General features: G+C 43.8%; 2 protein-coding genes across 3 annotated transcripts in view; one reads left to right on the forward strand and one right to left on the reverse strand.

The window, feature by feature from the left end:
* LOC147021683 (trypsin-2-like) overlaps positions 1-16,366 on the forward strand; it is an 18,265-nt gene extending 1,899 nt beyond the window's left edge. Inside the window, exons 2-5 of the mRNA XM_085891925.1 lie at positions 865-1,027; positions 6,860-7,122; positions 9,462-9,598; positions 15,844-16,366. Of these exons, the coding sequence (XP_085748051.1) occupies positions 865-1,027; positions 6,860-7,122; positions 9,462-9,598; positions 15,844-16,191 (911 nt within the window). The 3' untranslated portion in view covers positions 16,192-16,366. The remainder of the gene's footprint in view (positions 1-864; positions 1,028-6,859; positions 7,123-9,461; positions 9,599-15,843) is intronic.
* LOC147021684 (uncharacterized) overlaps positions 13,599-21,485 on the reverse strand; it is a 41,518-nt gene continuing 33,631 nt past the window's right edge. The window contains exons 1-3 of one of the 2 annotated variants that reach the window (XR_015060884.1): positions 15,771-15,906; positions 15,462-15,585; positions 13,599-14,784 (exon numbers count right to left, since the gene is read on the reverse strand). The gene's annotated coding sequence lies outside the window, so the exon portion shown is untranslated. Of the gene's footprint in view, positions 14,785-15,461; positions 15,586-15,770; positions 15,907-21,485 lie in introns of those variants that run through there. The other variant, XR_015060883.1, reaches the window with a different exon arrangement.

Here is a 21,485-nt window from a genome sequence, read left to right on the forward strand (position 1 = left end):
GGAGTTTTTGGAGTCAGCTATGAAGAGTTTGATTCTTCTTCAATAGGGAAATATATGTCTTCATCGTGTGGTCGGACACTGTGGATGTCAAATACCGATATTTACAAACAAATCCAGTTTTTCTGTGCGAAACTCTATGGCAAGTGAAGTGTTTTGAAGAAAAATATTTTGCTTCCCTCCATCTGATGTTGCCAAGGTGCCAGTAACCTGCAAAACATGGAATTGGCGTTTATCGCACTTTGGAATCGAACAATTAATATTTCACTTTCGTTGATTCGAGGAATAAAAATTTCAATTTTTTTAAAGTTATTCTTTACATCACTACGTATCGTTGAAGAAGACTCTTTTAGGACAAGTTTTTAAACTCCTCCAAGATTTTCCTTCGTAATACAAGTCAGAAGGTGCTGAGTTATTTGGCCGTGCCCACATAGCTGCGCTCCGGTCCCAAAACTAATTTGTTGATTAATTTTTCAGCCTCTACGAGGATTAAATTTTTTTATTCTTGGAACAAAGGTGCAGTGGCATCACACTTGATATGGAAAATGGATCGTACAGGGAATTGTGGAATTAAAACAGATCTGGAGTACACATTGAGAACAACATTGAAACCAGACAACCTGTGGTCACGTGGACTTGATTTACAAAGGAGATATTAAATGTCTACATTTGGTAAAAGCTTTATCTGGCTGTCTGTCTGCACCACCTTCTTATGGGTCGAATTACTTTTGTGATACGTTAGTGTTATTTTGACCATGTGCATACTACGGTATAATGGTTTGCATTTATTGTTTTCCCTTTACTTTTCTATCTTCTTCCATAACCTTGCATCTACTTCTCACCTCCTTTCATTCCCCACCTATGCAGGACATGTTTCGACCCTGCAGTACAAAGTATATGGTGGGCGGTCATGCAACCCTCACTCCCAACCCTGGCAGGCATCAATGGTGGACCGGAAGGGGACACACGTGTGTGGTGCAGTACTCATCAGCCATCAGTGGGCTCTTACAGCTGCACACTGTCTTAAAAGGTAGTTTTTTTTCTTTACATAGTCGAGGCTTGTGGAAGAGCTTGTAGAATGAACGGATCAGGACGTAACAGACAAAAACGAGACGCAAAACACGCACGGAAGATACCCAGTTGCCAGGTGGCTTTGTAGGCTAACTTTGAAATGTGGTTTGCCCAAGAAAGATCATGGCTGATAGTGAGACCCAGGAGTTTGAATGACTGAATTTCCTCAAGAGGATTGTTCGATGGAAGTGGATGGAGGAGGGGTGGGGGGGGTGCCAAACAATCCTTTCAGAGAGAGAGAGAGATAGTATAGAGAGATATAGAGATAGAGATAGAGATATAGAGATTTTTCAGGAATGGAAGACATATTCCAAGTGTTTGACCATCTTGTGATTTTGTTTTCAAGGTCTGAACAGAGGGAAGAGACTGCAGCCTACTTGACTGAATGATGAGTGATGTCATGGATGAGGGTGGAGTCATCAGCAAATAGATAAAGGGGATTTTACAGTGAATCAGAGAGATCATTGATGAAGATTAGGAAAAGGACTGGGCCCAGAACACTGCCTTGGGGCACCCCAGCCTTGACAGGAAGAGGAGATATAAAAGGATCCTGTTGAGTGCTACATGTTGGCTATGAGAGTAGAGGAAATCAGTAAAAACCATGTGTGGAGTTGGCCTTGAATGCCATAGGCAGACAGACTGGGGAGCAAGGCAGGATGCCAGACTATCAAAAGCACGAGATATGTCCAGAGAAACAGCCCTGAACTTCAAGACTGGCATCGAGGACCTCCATCCATTGTTTGCTGAGTAGAAGCAGCATGTCCAAGGTGGAGTGACCTGGTCTGAAACCAAACTGGTGATCTGAGATGAGGTTGTTGGAGAAAAGGAAGGATTTCATATCAATTGCAATGATCGATTCCATGACGTTGCTGGTGATTGAAACAAGGCTGATAGGTCTTTAGTTGAGGGGATCAGTTTTTGCACCTTTTTATGTAGTGCAGTGATGTTGGTGGATTTCCAAGTGGATAGAAGATGACCTCACCCAAATGACATCATGAAAAGGGCAGAGAGAGGATGTGCAAGAGCAGCAGAGCAGGTTTTTAGGACAACTGCGGTGATGCTGTCCGGTCCAGTCGCATATTCAAGGGTTAAAATAATTTTCTCCACATTCTCAGGTGCAAAAGACAGAGTCCAAGAGCAGTTGGGTTTGACAGGGAAGGGTGGGGCACCACGAGCGAGCGGTTGGGGACACAAATTTGAAAGTAAACACAGAATTGAGGCATTCAGCCCTCTCACGAGTGGAGTCTGCTGTGGTGCCATTTGAACAGAGGGAAGGAATGGAAGAGGAGCATACTCCAGAGAGACTTAACAAGGCACCACCAGGTTTTAGAGGAGGGAGAAAAGTTTGAAAGTTCATTCCTGAGGTTGGACAGATGTTGTTTTCTGCTTCTCCTGAGAGTGGGCACATACTTGTTGCAGACATTTTGGAAAGCACTGAGATTGCCTTCGGTCATATTTGCCTTTCAGGAAGAGAAGGCAAATTGTTTCAGATAAACTGCCTTACCACAGGATTCAGGGTACCATGGGTGCGAAGAAGGGGAGGATAATTGAACATGAGATGGGATGAATCTGTGCATTTCTGTGGAATAATTCCCAGTTTGAGTTAACATCGGAGGCAATAGATATTGGTGACCAGTCCTGAAGATAGATGGCTGCTTGCAGTCCCTGCTAATCTGCCTGAGTGAACTGCCAGCATTGAGGAAGCTCTTTGAAAATAGCCAGAGAGATGCTGACTTTCACAAGCATATAATCATCGGAACCAATTGGAGCAAAGGAAGAGCAGAAGACATTTGCGGGGAAGTTAGTCATCACCAAGTCCAGAAGGGAAGATTTGCTTTTGAGAAAAATCCGGGTCCGAAGGTTCACATATTGAGTCAGTCCTATGGAGTGACAGAAGTACTGTGCTGAAGTGCCATGGCTGGTGAGAGAGGTACCAACACCCAGTCAAGATGCATGGTGACAATTGAAATCACCACATGTGAGGAAGAGAAAGAGTTGGGATGAGTGCTGAAAAGTTGGTCCATGTAGAGAGAGAGAGAGAGAGAGAGAGAGAGAGAGAGAGAGAGAGAGAGAGAGAGAGAGAGAGAGAGAGAGAGAGAGAGAGAGAGAGAGAGAGAGAGAGAGAGAGAGAGATGGAAAGATGGAGAGATGGGTGGGTGGAGATGTAGATGTCACTGTTAGGACAGTACAACACACAGATTAACAAGAGGTGGGAGTGGAGGGGATGTCACAGCCAGAGGTACTCCTGGGGGTTGGGAGGTGTAGAATCAGTACAGGAGCAGTGACAAATTGATTTATTGATGTAAAGTGCAACTCCACCGCCGGGGCGTGGTTCAGACTTATAAACTCCATCGCTGGGGTTCACTACCTACTTCCTCAACAGTTGCAATCATATTTATTGCATCTCATTGATCATGATCAATTTCATTATTGTCTATGTGTCTGCAGTTATTTTTACCTCTGCCACCAAAGGTGGATGGGGGTTATGTTTTCACCCCTGTCTGTCTATTTATGTGTCTGTCTGTGAGTAGCATATCTCAAAAAGTTGAAGACGGATTCGGACAAAATCTGATGGTCAGGTTGGGTGTGTGACAAGGACGAATTGATTAGATTTTGGTGAAGATTCAGATTCGGTTCTGGATCAGAGAAGTTTTAAAAAGTGATTCTTCACCATTGAGAGATGGGACCCCAAACGATATATGGGACATTTTCACGAAAGCGTGTTAGGTAACGGTAAAGACTGTCCGAGAATTTTTATCAAGCATATATTGTCCAGTTAGTGCAGAGGACTTATGGTGATCCTGCGTTGCTGACATCATTTGAACATTTTTCTAGGCCTTATAAGGGGTTCAAGCACTATTTCGAGAATATCAAAGAAAGTTGATTTTTGACTTTGTTCTTTACCGTTACCTGACCCGCTTTTGTGAAAATGTCCCATATAGCACGTTATTTCAAAAGGTTGTGGATGGATTATGACAAAACTTGGTGGACATGTTGGGTATGTGACAAAAACAAGCTGATTAGAATTTGGATACGTTATGGATGCAGATGTGGCCTATTAGTGGGATACAAACGTAATAGTCAGGAGGCCCAATGCAGAATAGTGTACGACCCTGCTGATTCCGTGTTAGAATAGTGCAACAGGTGTAAATTGACTGTCCAGACACACAGAAACGTGAATCAACTTGTTGCCAACTCTGGATATGGATAGTATGGCCGCCATGACAGTTTACAAAATGGTCGCCATTAAATACACTTTTCGTCATATTTCAGCCGCAAATTGACATGAAATTACAAAATTAGGGTCGATTTCCATGTTTTTGAGCATGCCTGAGCTGATGGGAGTATAGAAAAAAACATTGCTCCATCCATTTTCTAAAAATGATATGACTTGTTTTTCACTATATTATTTTAAAAGAAATGTTCAGGCTCGAATTAGAATGTCTGATTATACAAACCACAATCAATGAATTTTACAACTTTGCTATAAAATGAACCTAAACTACATAACTGTGTGTTTTTCTGTTACCCAGGACTAACTGAAAAATGAAAGCCGCAAGATTTCTCACAGGGGTTCAAGGGATCGAGAAGAAGAAGAGCATGTAGACTGGAATAAATGCTTTATTTGCCAGGACAGTTCAAAAACTAGCAAGTCAACGCCACTTCGAAAGACTACAATCGTTGGTGTGAAAACTGTAGCTGAATGTTGCAAAGAAAGAGAGAAATATAATGATGCTAAATATGTTGACTCATTCTCAAGAATCAGAAAATATTCTGTACCGGAGCACGTCGAAAAGATTCAATGGCACAAATTCTGCTATAGTGACTTTACTCACGCACAAAAAATAGACAGACTGAAGTCAAGGATTCAGCCACAATCTGTGACTTACGCAGAAGAGATACCCACACAACATCAGGTTCCTCAGAGAAATACCATGTCCCAAAGTCACTAAGATCCACGCACAGCGCTATGGATTGGTCAAAATGCGCTTTCTGCCAGACTGACATTCCTGGAAAAGCTGGTGTCCTGACAAATGTTGAATTTGATCACACATCATCCAGGATGCTTAGTTTGGCCCAATTTGACCCCACCATGCGTCACAGGTTTGCAGGTGTTTCAGACTTGATGGCAGCTGAAGGTAAATATCACCTCAAGTGTTATGTTTCTTTTCGCAGAAAGTATAAAAAGGAGAGTGGAGAGAAAAACCAGTCTCCTGAAAGCATCTGTTTCAGAAATGTGATGAACCAGCTTGAGAAAGAGCTGCAGAAGGGACATGTGTTTACCCTGAAAAACATCTGGGAACACTACAGCATGCTGTTATTGAATGATTTTGGAATTGAGGCTGGAGCCTACAAAAGCTACAATTTCAAGCAGAAAGTGGAGGTTCACTTTGGTAGTGACAAGGTGACATTCGTGCAGCCATTGGATGTCACAAAACCCCTCATAGTTGCGTCCTCAACTGTGACAAAGTTTGCCATGACAACCATCGTGAATGATTTATCTGAAGAAGGTGAAAGTTCTGAAGAAGATGAATTGGCCCAGTGCAGTCTGCCTCATCATGAGAACGAAATCCTTAGCTGGATCTTCAGAGTGGGCATAAAGATTTACAGTGACGTAAAACACTCTCCAGGGCATAGCATTATCGGTGGACTGAACACAGAAAATGCAGAGCGAATTGTACCTGAAACCCTGTACGTGCTTGTAAAGCTTCTTTGTGGTGGTGACAGCACTGACAAGATGGACAATGAAGAAGCGGATGAGACAGATACCAAGAACAAAGTTCTGAGCATCTGCCAAGACATTATTCATGTGGCTTCAGGAGGCAAAAAACTGACCCCCCAACACCTGGGCCTTGGCCTTGCTCTTCACCAGGCTACACGCTCAAAAGAACCACATCTACCTGCACCTGAGAACTGTGGGTGGGAACAGGTCGTCAAAGATGGCAACGAGACATTTCAGCCGCGACTCATGACTGCACAGCCTATTACTGCTTACTGTGTAGAACTGACGACATGCAAATGCCGTGGGTCATGCTCAACTCGACGGTGCAAATGTACACGGAATGGACTGCCTTGCACGAAAGCATGTGGATGCAAAGCCCTTTGTAGGAACCCGTTCAGTGTACAAGCCGATCAATAGCTCTGAAAATTGTACTTGGGTGTTCTCACAACACTTTTCTCTTCTGCAAAGCAACGTAATTTTGTGTTAGAAAGAATCTGACAGCTGTTGAAATAACCTTTGACTGACTGTAAACCCATCTCCATCAATAGTGCTAAACATTTTCTTTTTCACATTTGTTGCTCGTATGTGCATTTTCAATTTCGTCTTTAAGTTGTTAATTATGTGAAAAGTTGTGATCCAGTACAAAAATAAAGCACAAAATAGTGTTCCTCGTGTCAGATTACATAGTATTTCACAATCATTACAAATTTCTGGCTGGTACAATTTGCAGTAAGAAAAAGACTAAATCTGATGGCGGCCATTTTGATTACTGTCATGGCGGCCATAATATTCAGATGCAGACTTGGCAACAAGTGGAACTAGACTTGGTCATGCCTAGACTCTTCAAAAACACCAGTTGCACCATTCTAACATGAAATCAGCAGCGAACCTATTTTCTAGGCTAGCTACAGATTTTGGCTTCTAGACTATAAACTGTTCAGCTTGGCGGAGGTATGCGCTCTCCCAAGTGGCGTTCTAGTTTACAGCATGTTTTCACGTTCATCCATGAGTAATCTTTCATTCTATTCTAAGGTTTCCTTCGAACTTCCATCTCTCCCAAAACTCCAGAAAATCCTTTGGACGCTCCATAACACTGCTGCTTGGCAAGCACCGTGTGCGCTCCTCTGAGCCAAAATCCGAGCAGCGAGTACTTGTGGACCAACATATCCGACACCCAGACTATGATCCAGAAACTTTGGACCATGACTTAGCGCTGCTACATCTGGCCACACCCGCACGCCTTTCTCAGGATATCCAGCCAGTTACGTTACCTCACTGCCCAGGCCACAACAGGCAGATGTGCACTGTGTCTGGATGGGGCCTCTCTGAAGGTATGCAAACATTCTGATGATTAGATCTTTTTATAAAAATGCTGTTATCCATTGAAAATATTTCATGGGAAATATTGAAGATCAGATATTGTTATCTCGGTTTTGAAGTTGTTTTGTTTTCCTGTTTCTATTTTTTTTGACATTTGAATTTTTTACCCTTTCAGAATTTTCAACGTTATTGTAAACCAACCTTGCTACAAAACAACCCCAAAAAACGATTTCACTCTAAAACACATCAGCCTAGTGATGGCTTAACGGTAAAGGTGGCTGGGTTAAGACTTTAGGGTCTTGAGTTTGAGCACATCGTGACGTTGAAATAACACCAGGTGGGTTGACTCAGCCTGTCATCCTTCTGAGGTTGGCAAAATGAGCAGCACAGCCATGCTTCCAGAAATGATGCAACCATCAGCCACAGTCTGCATATGAAAAACAACTCCAAAACACGATGTCATTGCACCTTCTACTTGTGCTTCTGTGCAGATCTCTTTTTCTTCCATCATTTTCTCAATGCAGGCACTCCTCAATATACGCACTCCCGGTGAATACATCATCACTGATACGCAATGAATAAAGCGGGCTCCACATTAACCTTCTTTTAGGGGGCCCAACCACTCCTACCAGGCACCTATTTTTTTAATTCTGATTTTTTTTTTTGGTGGGGGGGGGGGGTGCCTGGAAGAAAAAAAACAAGATGTTTTCTTGATTTCGATTATGTTGTCTGTATTTAGTCAAGTTCGGCTTGTTTGTGTAAGCAGCCAGGTGTCCGAACATCAGCCCCCAAGGAATGCATCTTCGATTGACAACACTATGTCTATGGAAAAATCTTTTTAGCTTTGTGCATTTTTTGCTCTACGCACGACTTTCATGGAATGCATGTCGTTTGTATATCGAGGAATGCCAGTGTCTTGATTGAAGAAAACGCTCCTTCCTTCTTCCTTTAAAAGCTTTCAAACAGGTGGAATGAAGCCTCATTCCTCTCTTCAGACCTTGACAAAATCACAAGCTGCTCAAACATGGAATATGTCTTTCAATTCTGACAAATCTCTCACTCCTGCTCTCTCTGAATGGACAGTCCGGCAAAACCCTCCCCCCATTATACATTCTTAATAATCCTCTTGAGGAGGTTCAGTCATTAAAACTCCTGGGTCTCACATTTCAAAGTTGGTATCCAAAGCCAGTCATGGACTGGTCATCCTCCATTGTACAAAGTCCTTCCTTGGCACACCTGAACTCCTATCCACCTACAAGGCCTTCATCCACAGCTTCATGGAGTACTGCTCTCCCCTCTGGGCTGGCTCCCCTGCCTCACACCTTGCTCAGCTTGACGCCATGGAAACCACGGCCATCAAGATCATTTTAATATTCCACGATGAAGCTGAGCCTATGGGCTTATCACAGACAGATCAATGGCCACTCTATCTTCTCTCATCTCCTCTCCAGTCTTGCACCCTTGGCTCTTTCCATGCTTTGTCCCTCCCAGGTTTCTGCAGGGTGCACAGGGTCCACCATCAACCCCCTTCTGGTGAAACACCCTTCTGGTCAATCGTTCCTCTCTTTTTTCACCTGTGGAACCAACGTCCTCATTCTTCCCTCCAGGTCTTCAAGATAGCTGTTCACCACTATCTCAGATGATCTCCAATCCAAAACAATGATCCTTTCTACCCTCATCAACCCCCACCCCAAGCTCTCCTCCTTCCAAATTTTCAGTTTTTCCTTCCTGAGAATTTCCTTCTGTATCCATCATATTCACCCTATGCATTCCTTCCTGCCCCCCATTTCTCCAATTGTTTGTCACCCATTTCAAACACCCATTGTTTGTCCAAGTCTGTCTTGCTTTATCTTGTCCTTCAACTCTACTGTTGGTGCCCCATCGCCCTCTCTACTATTCCTTTTGTCCTGTTACAACCTGATCTGTTCAGTGTGCTGACTCTTCCATGAGCCTTGACTGTATACAAAAAAGGAAAAATAAATTAACCTGCCCAAGACCCAGCAGTTCTCCATCACCTTGATCACCTTCCATAATCCGTTGTTCAGCTCTTCCAAAATGTCAGACATTGCATGATTTTTCTAAAATGCTTGTGCAAAATGATGTGTCTTCAAATCCATTCATTATTTTTCTAAAAAATTGAAGCAGAACAGCTAATGGTACACTTTTCAAGCGAGCCAAGTGTCTTCGCTACCCAGGTGAGAGCAATGACTCTTTCTTGCTTTAATTTAGAGAAGCTTGGCTGATTACATAATAATTCCCCAGGCGTTTTTGCTCTCCATTGATTGACAATTCATTCGTCATTACCACCCCTCTACCCACCACTTCCCCCATTTACTCTTTCCTCTGACAGAGGGTTACCCAGATGAACTGCAGTGCCTCCAGGTTCCCATACTTCAAAGAAACGTGTGTCAAAAAAGCTATGGGTCCATGTTTTCTTCCAGCATGATGTGTGCTGGTTATTTGGAGGGAAGCCGGGATGCTTGTAAGGTTTGTGCAATTTTGAACTTCTTTTGCTTGTCCATGTCTTTTTTATTCTTTTTCGTTTCTTCTCTTATATTTGCTTATTTTTGGGAGAGAGGTTTTTCTTTGTTTCTGGAGGGAGTGAGAGGGAGAGAGAGGACAAGACAGACAGACAGACAGAGAGAGAGAGGGGGTGGTGGTGTGGGAGAGAGCACGGAGAGAGAGGGGAGAGAGAGAGAAAGACAGAGAGAGAGAGAGAGAGAGAGAGAGAGAGAGAGAGAGAGAGAGAGAGAGAGAGAGAGAGGTGGTGTGGCAGAGAGAGGGTAGAGAGATGCTGAAAGGCTTCACTCAGTGGAGCTCCACCCATTGTGTCTTTACCCATTGGCCAAAGACGTTTGTGATCTCTATACATTAGTCAAAGGCACAGACGTGTCGTGGTCAAATATGACATGTCTGATTTTGCCATCACCCATAATATATATATATATATATATATATATATATATATATATATATATATATATATATATATATATATATATATATATCTATATATGGACTATGGTACATGCTTAATGTTGTGCAATGTCATACTCGAGCCAACATTGTTCAACAAGACACAAAAATACATTTCACAGAAAAAAAATTGAGTTAATATTAGTAGAAATTACAAATGTGATAAATACAATTCCGACCCACCATTTGTTATGTGGATTGAAGATCAGTTGGAATAAACGTTCACTCGCTAGTGAAAATTCAGCTTCAAGTTCATTAGAAAATCATCTCCACGCGGGAATCATGATATGAAACAAATAGCAAGGAGTATTGAGAAAACTAAATAACTCGAGAAAAGTCCATGATAAAAAAATCCAAGACTTCAGAGAAAAACTTCTCAGGGAAGACGTGGAAGATCCTTGAGTAAAAGAAGCACACTTCTGGGGAGCACAAGTATAGTGAAAAATTAAAGCGATAAAGTAGAATCCACAACCACATAATGTAAGAGAGGTCCCAGGAAAATGGTACTTCACTGGTATAACGCAAAAATCGATGGGAACTAGAGCTGAGCTCTTCACAAGGTCATGAGTCCTTTTCCATTCCGAAACCAAGTCAACGAGTGTGAAAAGTACCCAGAAAGAAAAATGATGATTGGTGCGTGAAAACAGCAAAATCCCGCTTCTCTGTAAAACAGTCACACGACTATAGGAATTGTGCTGCAGGTGGCAGGAGAAACGAATTGCCAAATTTACAAAAGGCGTTTAGCGAGTGTCTTGTGAATACTAACACGCACATAACCCTTAAATGCTGACCAAAACACAGCTAATCACATGTCTATATAGCAGTTTATGGAGGCGGTTGTGAGCTGTGCCCCTGAGTTGTGCTTATGTGTGCCTAAACAGCCAATTGGTTGGACGCTTCAAAACAGCCGATTAGTTGTGTGCATCTAAACAGCCGATTAGTTGTACGCGTCGAAACAGCCATTTATCCTGGGAAACGCCGCAATGTTTCCAGCATCCAATTGAAAACATGAACTTGCATAGAATCTCAGCACCACGGACAATTGTTGGAGGGGATTCAGCACATCACCCCTCATCATACATTGATCCAGGTCATTTCGCACTCGATTCAGCAACCAACCAAATTATTCCTTCAAGAGTCTGTATCTTCGGACAAATTTGATATTGTCATTGTTTTTCCAGAGGATTGCATCTATCTGATTAGATTCTCTATACACGTTGGTGAACTGCTCTCTTACTATCCTCTTCTGCCTCCTCTTGAGCTAAATCAAGCTCTCCTAACATCCATATTCACCATCCCATGTGAACTACCTATTATAATCCCCGTACAATGCTTGTTTCAAACCCTTAAACACACTCATAAACATGCCCTCGTCGGCGTGTGGAAGTTTCTTTGTCATTGAAACTTGTATGATTAGGTTTGCATTAGATAATCACTCTTCAGCGATTGGCGATTAACTTTGAACGGGTGATCATTGCACGGTTAGCGATTCTACACAAGTCTAACTCTTAAACACCTTTCTTAAATTCAGCTGTTAGTGTTTAACAAAATGGGTTAACATCTGTACCTTTTCTATTGACTATTAAACAATAAGAATGGTGGCTTCCTCCACTGGATTAAAGCCTGACTTGATATGACATTGTGCATTTCCTTGAACACGACTTACCTTTGTGATTCTTGATTGCATTCTCAATAATTTTACTTCGCACCCTCCACCCCTCAACACAAGCAGACAGACACTGTCACGGTATCTATAGATCACATGAGTCTGTCTGTCTGGTTTCCTATCTCGTCTGTTACCACTTCCTGTATTTTCACCAAACCTCATCGGCCTTATTAATAAAGTCTTACAATTCTGTTTAAGGCATCTAAAATGACTTTAATCTCCTCCATTTGTTCCATTCGACCCAGTCTAAAGTAGATTATTGTCAAGATGATCACACCATGCCAGATGACATCATATCATTCCGGTGAGCAAGCTTCAAGGCGAACTGTCACAGGATTGGTGTTGTTACCCCACGTGCACGAAGTGAAACGCTGAATTAAGCAATTGGTTCACTTTGTCTGTGGCCAAACATCAGTTTATGACAGAGTAACAACTTGATTTCAGTAGAATGTTGTATTTTGGACATGAATAAGAACATGAATCGGAAAACGAAGCTGTAGTTTGAACGTACCTCGGCTCTGAATTTGTCCCGACTGAGCATGCGCAGAGAGGAGCGAGATAATTTTACTCTGTCTGCCTGTCTGGCAATCAAATAAAACTGAAAATAGTTTCAAACAGGAAACTTACTGTTTTTAAGGACGTCATAAAGAACACAATCAGTCACGAATAACTAATGTAACGTGTTAAATAAGTTGGCGTAAAAGGCGCTGCATCAACAGCAGTAAACTTCCGAAAGAGTTAAAGTATCCATATTATCCGTCCCTTTGCGTTCTCCCACACTCCTCATCATTACCTGCATCCCTTGTTTGTCCGTCTCGGTCGACATTCTCCCTCCCTCCCCCCTGCTATTGATGTTTTCCCTTTCTCCTGCTGTTCCCTTTGTTCCCCCTTTCTCCTGCTATTCCCTTTGTTATGTTCTGTTCTGTGCCCGAGCTCTTTCATGAGCCTACACCATGTATTTGAGCTTCGAGCTTTGACCAAAACATTTTTTTTTTTACAAACCTCTAACATTGTTGTTTTATCTTTATTGAATTAAATATTTCAACACTGCAGAACACAAATCGCCTTCTTGGCACTTTCCAAACCATCCCATTTAGCAGTACTTGGACAAAATATTACAGAATTTTATATCATCTCGACAAAGTGAAGTTGCTGCTTGCAGACTCCACCCAAGTCCTTGTTTCTCAAGACTGAGTGAGTAAGGCATTCGATGAACTCTCTCGTTGGTACTGATGTTGTTCTGTGGCTTTCCCATCCAATAAAATGCCATTCCTTCGCATCGTGTCATCCGAGCTTGACGGGTATATATGCTTGTTATAAACATTTATTTGACCGACACATGTCAGAAATACGTTTGTGTTTTGTCCTCATTTCCAAAAGAAAGCTAAACATGAAGGAAGAAATATTAAAGTTTTAGGGGAACGGAACGAGCAGGTGAGAATTTAGTTAATCAAGGTTGATTTGTTTAAGTTCAGTACATTGATGTCTACCAATGTCCTTGTCCTGCACGTGATGAATGTTCAATTTCTCCACGGTGAGACTTAAATCAATGTAAAAACGATTAATAAAGGGAAAATTCGTTTCCTCAATTCCTGCGCTGTTCTCACAAAAAAAAACCTTTTGCAAAAACAAAAGGAAGATATGAAAAACACTGATAAACTTGCAGACACGTCATTTTTGAAAATTTGATGACATTTCATGGAAGTATTTCTCTTTTTATTTTAGTTCCAAGAAATGTCATCTTATGTTTATGTTTTGTTTGTGTACAATATCTCGGCTTACGGAAGAGCGAGGAGACAAACAGTAAAAATGCAACTTCCTGACAATGGTGGCGGTGGGACCACAACTAACACAACATGCAAACATAAAACGAACAGGAAAAGAGGAGAGGATTAGAGGAAACACAGTAACCTACAAGTGAGAGGGTTGGGATTAGTCGAGATAATGGGGAGTGAAAAGATTGCGGCTGTCGTGATGGAGGGTGACATGAGATCGTGTTGCACCACTTCATTGAAGCTGTGGAAGTAAGTGTACTACAACTATTGGAGCAGCTGCCCGTCATTCTGGTTTTCCCGTTCAAATCTGGAGGGTCACGTCAAAGCCACCACAAGTCGACCACTTAGAAACCTCCCTGTCAGATCTGCATCTGACGATTGTGTTACCGTGCAGATTGGAAGTCTTAAAGCAGCCCAGTGCTGTGCCGGTAGTTATAACGTGACTGGATCTAATCTCATGCTGAACAACCGAGTCACATGACGCGATATTCTTAGCGGCGTGGAGACCAATACGAATGGTCCCTTTAAGGGTCTTATTAAACTACCAAATTAAGCATCGACCACATATAAAATTCACCCAAGACCAAGTCAAGTTTGTTTATAAATAAATAAATATATGGTCATGGGGAGGGAACAGAACGAAACAATGCACAAAATGGCAATAAACAATGAGCTTAATAATCAAAACCCCTTACCCTTACCCTTACCAAACCATACGAGCCCACGAACCAAATAAACGAATGGGATTCCTGACATAGACGATGCTTTAACTGGGCACACAGACATTCTATGAGAGATAGACATCGTTTGGGACAGACAAGACAGGAGGAGAGTGTCAAGCAAACCCTGTGAAGATCGCGTAATTCAGGGATCCTTTGCAGACAAAAGTCCCGTCGGTGGGGGCGATGAGAGGTAAGGGTATGACTGACTGAGAGAGTGTGCCATCAGTTGAGCGGACATGGTGTCGGCTGGGTGGAGCATGGTTTCCGCTCCACAAGTTCATGCCAAACACAGCCTCCAGCGTTATGTCTCCAAGATTCTGCTCCCCGATATTTCTTGCCCTGACCTTTTACAAAGTCTGCCATGCACATCATTGATGATGCTTTACACCCCTCCTCTCTTACTCACCATTGGTCTGCATTTCAGCCAGTGGGTGGGGCAAACCTCTTCATCACCCTTCAGCTGCCGATGTCCCGGCAGGCTCGGTCGGCTTCAGCAACAAGCTTCTTGTTCTTGCCGCGACCTGTGCTCGCGGTCTGGGGAGCAATAAAAGACACATTTAAGATAGATTCCAAAGGGAAAAACATCAAATAAGAGGGTAAAAGGGATGATAATTTCACACACATGAGGAGGGGTAGATGGTGTCGAATTAAACAGAAAAACGACGCATGTCTAATATCACCAAAATATCACGACGCATATCTATATCACGATATCAAATATCATGACAAAATATCTAATATCACATTTAATTACCTCCATTACAGAAGGGGGACTGAGGTTATGTTTTCACCTCTGTCTGGTTGTCTGTCTTTGAGCAAGATATGTCAAAAAAGTTGAAGACGGCATCGGATGAAATTGGTGGACAGGTTGGTTGTGTGACAGAGTCAAACTGATTAGATTTTGGTGAAGATCCGGATCCAGATTCTGGAATTTTTAAATGATTCTTCACCAATGAGAGATGAGGGCAAAAAACAATGTATAGCATGATATCTCAGTTATGGACAGATTTGGACGAAACTAAGTCGACAGGTTGGGTGTGTTACAAGGACACAGACTAATTGATTAAATTTTGGTAAAGACATGGATCCGGATGTGGATCCGAGCATTTATTTTTTAATTATTTAAAGTGATTCTTCACCATTGAGCGACCACATCAAAAACGATACATATCATGAGATTTCAAAAGGTTGTGGACGGATTATGACAAAACCTGGTGGACGAGTTGGGTTGGTGACAAGAACAAGCTGATTCGATTTTGGTTGAGGTCCCGATGCAGATCTGGACGATCGGTGGGATTCATCCATTGGGACCATACTCTGCAAAGAGCGTCGGTGCTGCCAAAGAATCAGTGGGATACAAAACGTAAACTGTTCAGCTTGTAGTAGGAACGTGCTCTTCCGACTGCCATTCTAATTACTTTTGCACTTATGTTAAGACACTGAATAAGGAAATAACTATGCTATATTAAGCATAGTTAACTCATAGAAGTCATTTCCGCAACACTATCCATTAGCATTACCTTTTAGGCTGAACATGTTTATCATCCACATCCTTTGTTGAATGATGTGAAATTTTGTTTCTTTATTCCTCAGGGTGATTCTGGTGGTCCATTGGTCTGTGATGAGAAGCTCCAGGGAATTGTCTCCTGGGGTGAGGGCTGCAGTGAGGAGGACAAACCAGGTGTCTACGCCAAGGTGCACAGTGCTATGCCTTGGATCAAAAAGATCATCGAAGAGCCCAGGACAGAGGACCACATTGAGCACAGTGGATCCAGGCCTAAGCCAGATGAAATATATCCTGATATTACTGCGAGTTTGAAGAAGTGCCTAGAGCAGTCAAAACGCTTTGGTCACAGGTGCTTCTTCCCCTTCAGACGCCAGAGATTGAAGCCCACATATTTCCACAAGCAGTACTTTGGGAAACCCCTTACTGCGGGTTAGTTGAGGCCTCTGCAGACACAGCAGAGGGAATTTTATCAATTACTTTACTCATGACATACGAAATGTTTTTGTAACTCTCAAGGTGCTTTCCTTTTTTATACCACTTACCTTTTGCATTACGTATATACTGTATGTATTAACTATCATTTGAAATAAAGTCTCAAAAACTTGCTAACTGCAGCTTCAAACCTTTCTCATGTTTTATCCTGGAAAAGTGAAACGCATTGAATTGAGCAATCAACAGAAGAACAAAAATCAAATGGATGCATTTGCCTTTTTTTTTTGTATACCTTGTCGAGGCTCGTATGAGAAATAACACACAACGCACATCAAGGGGGGCATGAGACAGGAGGGGAGGGAGTGGGAAGGACAAAATAGTGGGGAACAGAGACATTTGGAGATCTGTGGAAGGGAGAGGGATGGGACGGGAAGATGGAGAATAGAAGATGGATATTACAGGGACTTTCAGGAAGGAAAGCAGGGAATTCGAAGGAGATGGGCTTGGGTGGATTATCGGGGGGTAGAAAAGATCGAGGATTTGGATGGGGGATGATAAGAGGTGGTGGTGAACAGCTGTTTTGAAGGCCTGGAGGGAATAATGGGAATGAAGAGTGAGGGAGTTTATTCCAAAGGCGGGAAAAAAGAGGAATGAAAGAGTGAAGGTGAGCAGTGATTTGTGATTTTGGTAGTTTTACCAGAAGAGGGTTGTTGGCGGACCTTGAGCGCCCTGCGGAATGTGGTCGGGACAAATCACAGAGAGAGCAGGGGGGGGGGGCGAGGCTGGAGAGGAGATGGTAGAAGACAGAAAGACCACCGACCAACCTGTGGTGAATGAGTGAGAGGCCCAAAGATTCAGCCTCATTGCGGGAGATGCCAATGATCCTAAATGCCTTGGTTTCTACAGCGTGAAGTCGAGAAAGGTGGGAGGTAGGAGCACCAGCCCAGGGGGGAGAGCAGTACTCCATCAGGCTGCGGACAAAAGCTTTGTAAGTGGTCAGGAGCTCAAGTGGGCCGAGGAAGGACCTTGCACGATGGAGGATTCTCAGTCAGCGACTGGCTTTGGAGGTGAGGTTTGAAATGGGGCTTTCCCAGGAAAGGTCATGGCAGATAGTGAGACCCAGAAGCTTGAAAGAAAAGACTTCTTCCAGAGGATTGTTGAGAAAGTGGATGGGGGGTTTCTAAACGGTCCTTTCGGAGAGACATAGTGAGAGTGTGAGATTTGTCTGGATTGAAAGACATGTTCCACGTGTTGGACCAGTTTGTGATTTTATCCAGATCTGCAGTGAGCGAAGAAGCTGCTGCTTGCCCATCTAAGGGATGACCGATGGTACGGCAGAGGGTGGGGTCATCAGCAAAGAGATATAGAGGATTTTCCAGAGAGTCGGAGAGATAATTGATGAAAAACAGAAAAAGAACAGGGCCCAGAACGCTACCTTGAGGAACTCCAACCTGGACAGGAAGGGGGGGATGAAAGAACTCCATTCAGGGCCACACGTTGACTGTGACAGGAGAGGAAGTCTGTGAGCCATGAGTGGAGATGGCCTTGGATACCATAGGAAGAGAGTTTGGTGAGCAGGGCAGGGTGCCAGACCGTGTCAAAAGCACGTGATATATCCAGGGATACGGCTCGGATTTCCTGTCTGGCATTGAGGACCTCCATCCATTGTTGGGAGAGCAGAAGCAACATATCCAGGGTAGAGTGACCTGGTCTGAAACCAAATTGATGATCAGAAATCAAGCCATTGGAGAAGAGGAAGGATTTCATGTCTGAAGCGATGATGGATTCCATAACCTTGCTGATGATTGGGAGAAGGCTGATTGCTCTGGAGTTGCAGGGATCTGTTTTTGCACCGTTTTTGTGCAGGGCAGTGATGTTTGCAGATTTCCAAGCAGATGGCAGATGACCTTGGGCAAATGAGAGGGTGAATAGAACAGAGAGAGGGTGAGCAAGAGCAGAAGAGCAGGCTTTGAGGACACGTGGGCTGATGCCGTCTGGACCGGTTGCAGAATCTGGGTCGAGGTTTGACAGCAAGCTCCACCTTGTCAGGAGAAAAGGACACAGAGTCCAGGGACAGTTGGGTGTGACTGGGTAAGGTGGGTAGAGAAAGTGATGGGTTTTGGACACAAGATTTAGCTGCAAACACCGAGTTTAGGCATTGAGCTTTTTTACATGCGGTATCAGCAGTGCAGCCATTTGAGGTAAGGGAGGGGATGGAGAGGGAACATACACCAGAAACAGATTTGATTAGAAGCCACCAGGATTTTGAGGAGGGAGAGAGGTTTGAGAGTTCAGACTTGAGATGAGAAAGCTGTTGTTTTCTGGCTCTCCTGAGGGTAGATACACACTTGTTCCTTGCTTTATAGAAGGAACTGAGATTGCCCTCAGTTGGGTTTGCTTTCCATGAGGCAAAGGCAAGTTGTTTCAGGACAACTGCCTCACCACAAGCTTCAGTGAACAAAGGGCGGGAGGAAGGGTAGGACAATTGAAGACGAGAGGGGATAAATCTGTGCATGAGGGAGAGCAAGTTTCTTTGAAAGAATTCCCAGGAAGAGTTGATGTTGGAGAAAGTAGTGATAGGAGACCAGTCTGTAAGTTTGATGGCTGCTCAGAGACCCTGCCAGTCGGCTTGAGTGAAATGCCAGACTCGACGGCGGTGAGGTGGTTCTCTGATAACAGCCAGAGAGATGTCCACTTTAACAAGGACGTGGTCAGAAGAACCGATTGGAGCAGAGAAAGAGCGGCAGATATTGTCAGAGAAATTTGTCAAAATCAGATCCAGAAGAGATGGAGTACCATTGGTTGAGATCCGGGTCGGGAAGTTGACCAATTGAGTGAGTCCCATTGAGTCGCAGAAAGCTTTTGCTGAGGTGCCATGACAGGTGAGAGAGGTACCCACACCTAGCCAACTGGCGTGATGACAATTGAAGTCGCCACATATGAGGAAGAGAGAGTTTGGATGAGAAGATAGAAGTTGGTCCATGTTTTCAGATAGCGATGTGTAGATGGAGTCATCACTGTTAGGTGGATGGTGCAGAACACATATAAACATGAGGTGGGAGTTGAGGGGAAGCTGTAGCCAGAGGTATTCCTGGGGGTGTGGGGGAGTGAGAGCAGTGCATGGAGAGTGAGGAATAGAGTCTTTGATGAAGAGAGTAACTCCTCCACCAGGGCGAGGCTCAGGTCTGTCATACCGGAGGAGGGAGTAACCAGGGAGAGATACTTGGGAGTCAAACATGTCTTGGGAGAGGAAAGTTTCTGGTAGGCAGATTATGTCTGGTTTGTCAGTGGCAACCTGTATGGAAAGATCTGAAAGGTTTGAGCAAAGGCCCCGGATATTTGAGGTCCATACTTGTAATGAAGAGGTAGGGGAGGAGGCTTTGTGTGCAGGGGGTGGGGGAGGGGAGGGTAGGACAAGGGATGAGGGGGGGAGGTAAGGAGTGTTGTTGAAAGAGTGTGGGGGATTGCAGAATAGCTCGGGGAGGGGGCTGAATGAGGAGGAGTAAAGGCTCTCTGGTGCTGGGGGAGAGGTTGGACAAGAGAGGGGGAAGAAGGCAGTTGAGGATTTGAGGAGGTGGAGTGAAGAGATGGAGGTGAGAGGGTAGTGGAAGGACGCAGCTTTGTGTATGGGAGGGGGGCAACTTTGGGAAGGATGAGTGAGGGGATGAATGGAGGGAGAAAGGTGAGGGGGGAGTTTTTGAGAGAGGTGAGAGGGAGGCTTGGAGGGAGAAGAGTGGGATAGTTGCTTTGAGAGTGAGGGGTGAGAGCAGTGAGTTGGCACTGAAGTTGGTAAAAAAACAATGGTTGATGGAAAGCGAACATTCATAGCAAACTGGGGTTTTTAAAAGTTTTAGGTCAGAGATGTGATTAAACACGTTTCTTGATTGCTGCAAAAAAGGCGAATTCAGAGAATGGAGAGAAGAAACGTTGTAACAGTTGGATTTTTTTGGCAAGGTATGAAGGGAAGGTCGATTTGAGAGCAGTCTGTTTAAATAGCAGAAGAGTAGTGCATTATGATAGAATAAAGAGTACCACATGTGTGAAAGAGGAAGATGAAGCATTATAAGAGATCGTTTTTGTTATTATTATTAATGTTTGAGAGTTTTCAACAGATTAGGTCATGGAAGGGTTGTCGAAAAAATCGAGGAAGAAGAAGAGGAGGAAGAGGAAGAGGTTATGTGGTGAATTGAAGGTCGTGACGTGCGATCACATGTTGCACGGCTTGAGCACGGAATAGATAAAGCTGAGGTTCCGCTCGGTCGGGGGGATTGTCCCAGGGGCATTGTCGTTTACAGCGGCGGTTCACTTGGTGCTCGTTGAATGGTTAGAATTGAGAGTATATCGGACTCCGGGCTTATACTGATTTATTTTGCGGTCATTAGTTGCACGTGTATACCTTACTGCTTATGTACTCCTTGCTGCACCTGTATCCCCTGGTGTGCCCGTAGAAGCGGCTTCAATCAAATGGAATAAAGCCTACACTCTGAAGGTTCTTCTCTCGTTTTCATTTCAATTTATTCCATTTGATTGAAGCCGCTTCATCCAAGTGAACCGCCGCCGTAAACGACAATGCCCCTGGGACAATCCCCCCGACCGAGCGGAACCTTAGCTTTATCTATTCCGTGCTCGAGCCGTGCAACATGTGATCGCACGTCACGACCTTCAATTCACCACATTTTCCCCGTCTTTAAAATGTAACTAGAGGCCCAACTAACGCACCATGATTACTTCAGCACTATAGGAGTATACATTTCAAGCAACGCGAACTATCTAAACTACAGAAGCATACATGCCAAGCAGTGAGGATTATTTTGAGTTGTAGGAGCATGGTAATGAGCATCGATATATTATGTAACGAGCATATAGGAGCATGAGCATCGAGGATGCCGATAATCCCCTTTACAGATTGAGTCGGCGAGGGGGTATTATCCGTCGACCTCTCCGGGAGTAAATGGCGGTTTCACTTGAGGGAGGCTTCCGATCCTCTTGGTGAGCCATGTTATGGGCATGTTACGAATTAACGGGCATATGGCTGAGGCTCTGATTGATACCGGTAGCTCTGAAAGTTTCGTCAACAGCTCGCTAGTGAAGGGCAGGAAATGGAAGATCCACCCGACAGACAATACGGTATGCATGGCCGCCACATCACTACAGTCCCGCGTACGAGGGTACTGCAATGTTGAATTGGACGTAAAAGGGTACACGCATCGGGATGTAAGGGTACTGGTGCTTCGTGATTTATGCGCAGACGTAATTCTGGGTCATAATGTCCTCAAGCAGCACACGAGCGTCGAAA

The sequence above is a fragment of the Eptatretus burgeri genome, chromosome 8, assembly GCF_056783735.1.
Source record: "Eptatretus burgeri isolate ZD-2024b chromosome 8, Ebu_testis_v1, whole genome shotgun sequence".
NCBI classification, from domain to species: Eukaryota; Metazoa; Chordata; class Myxini; order Myxiniformes; family Myxinidae; genus Eptatretus; species Eptatretus burgeri.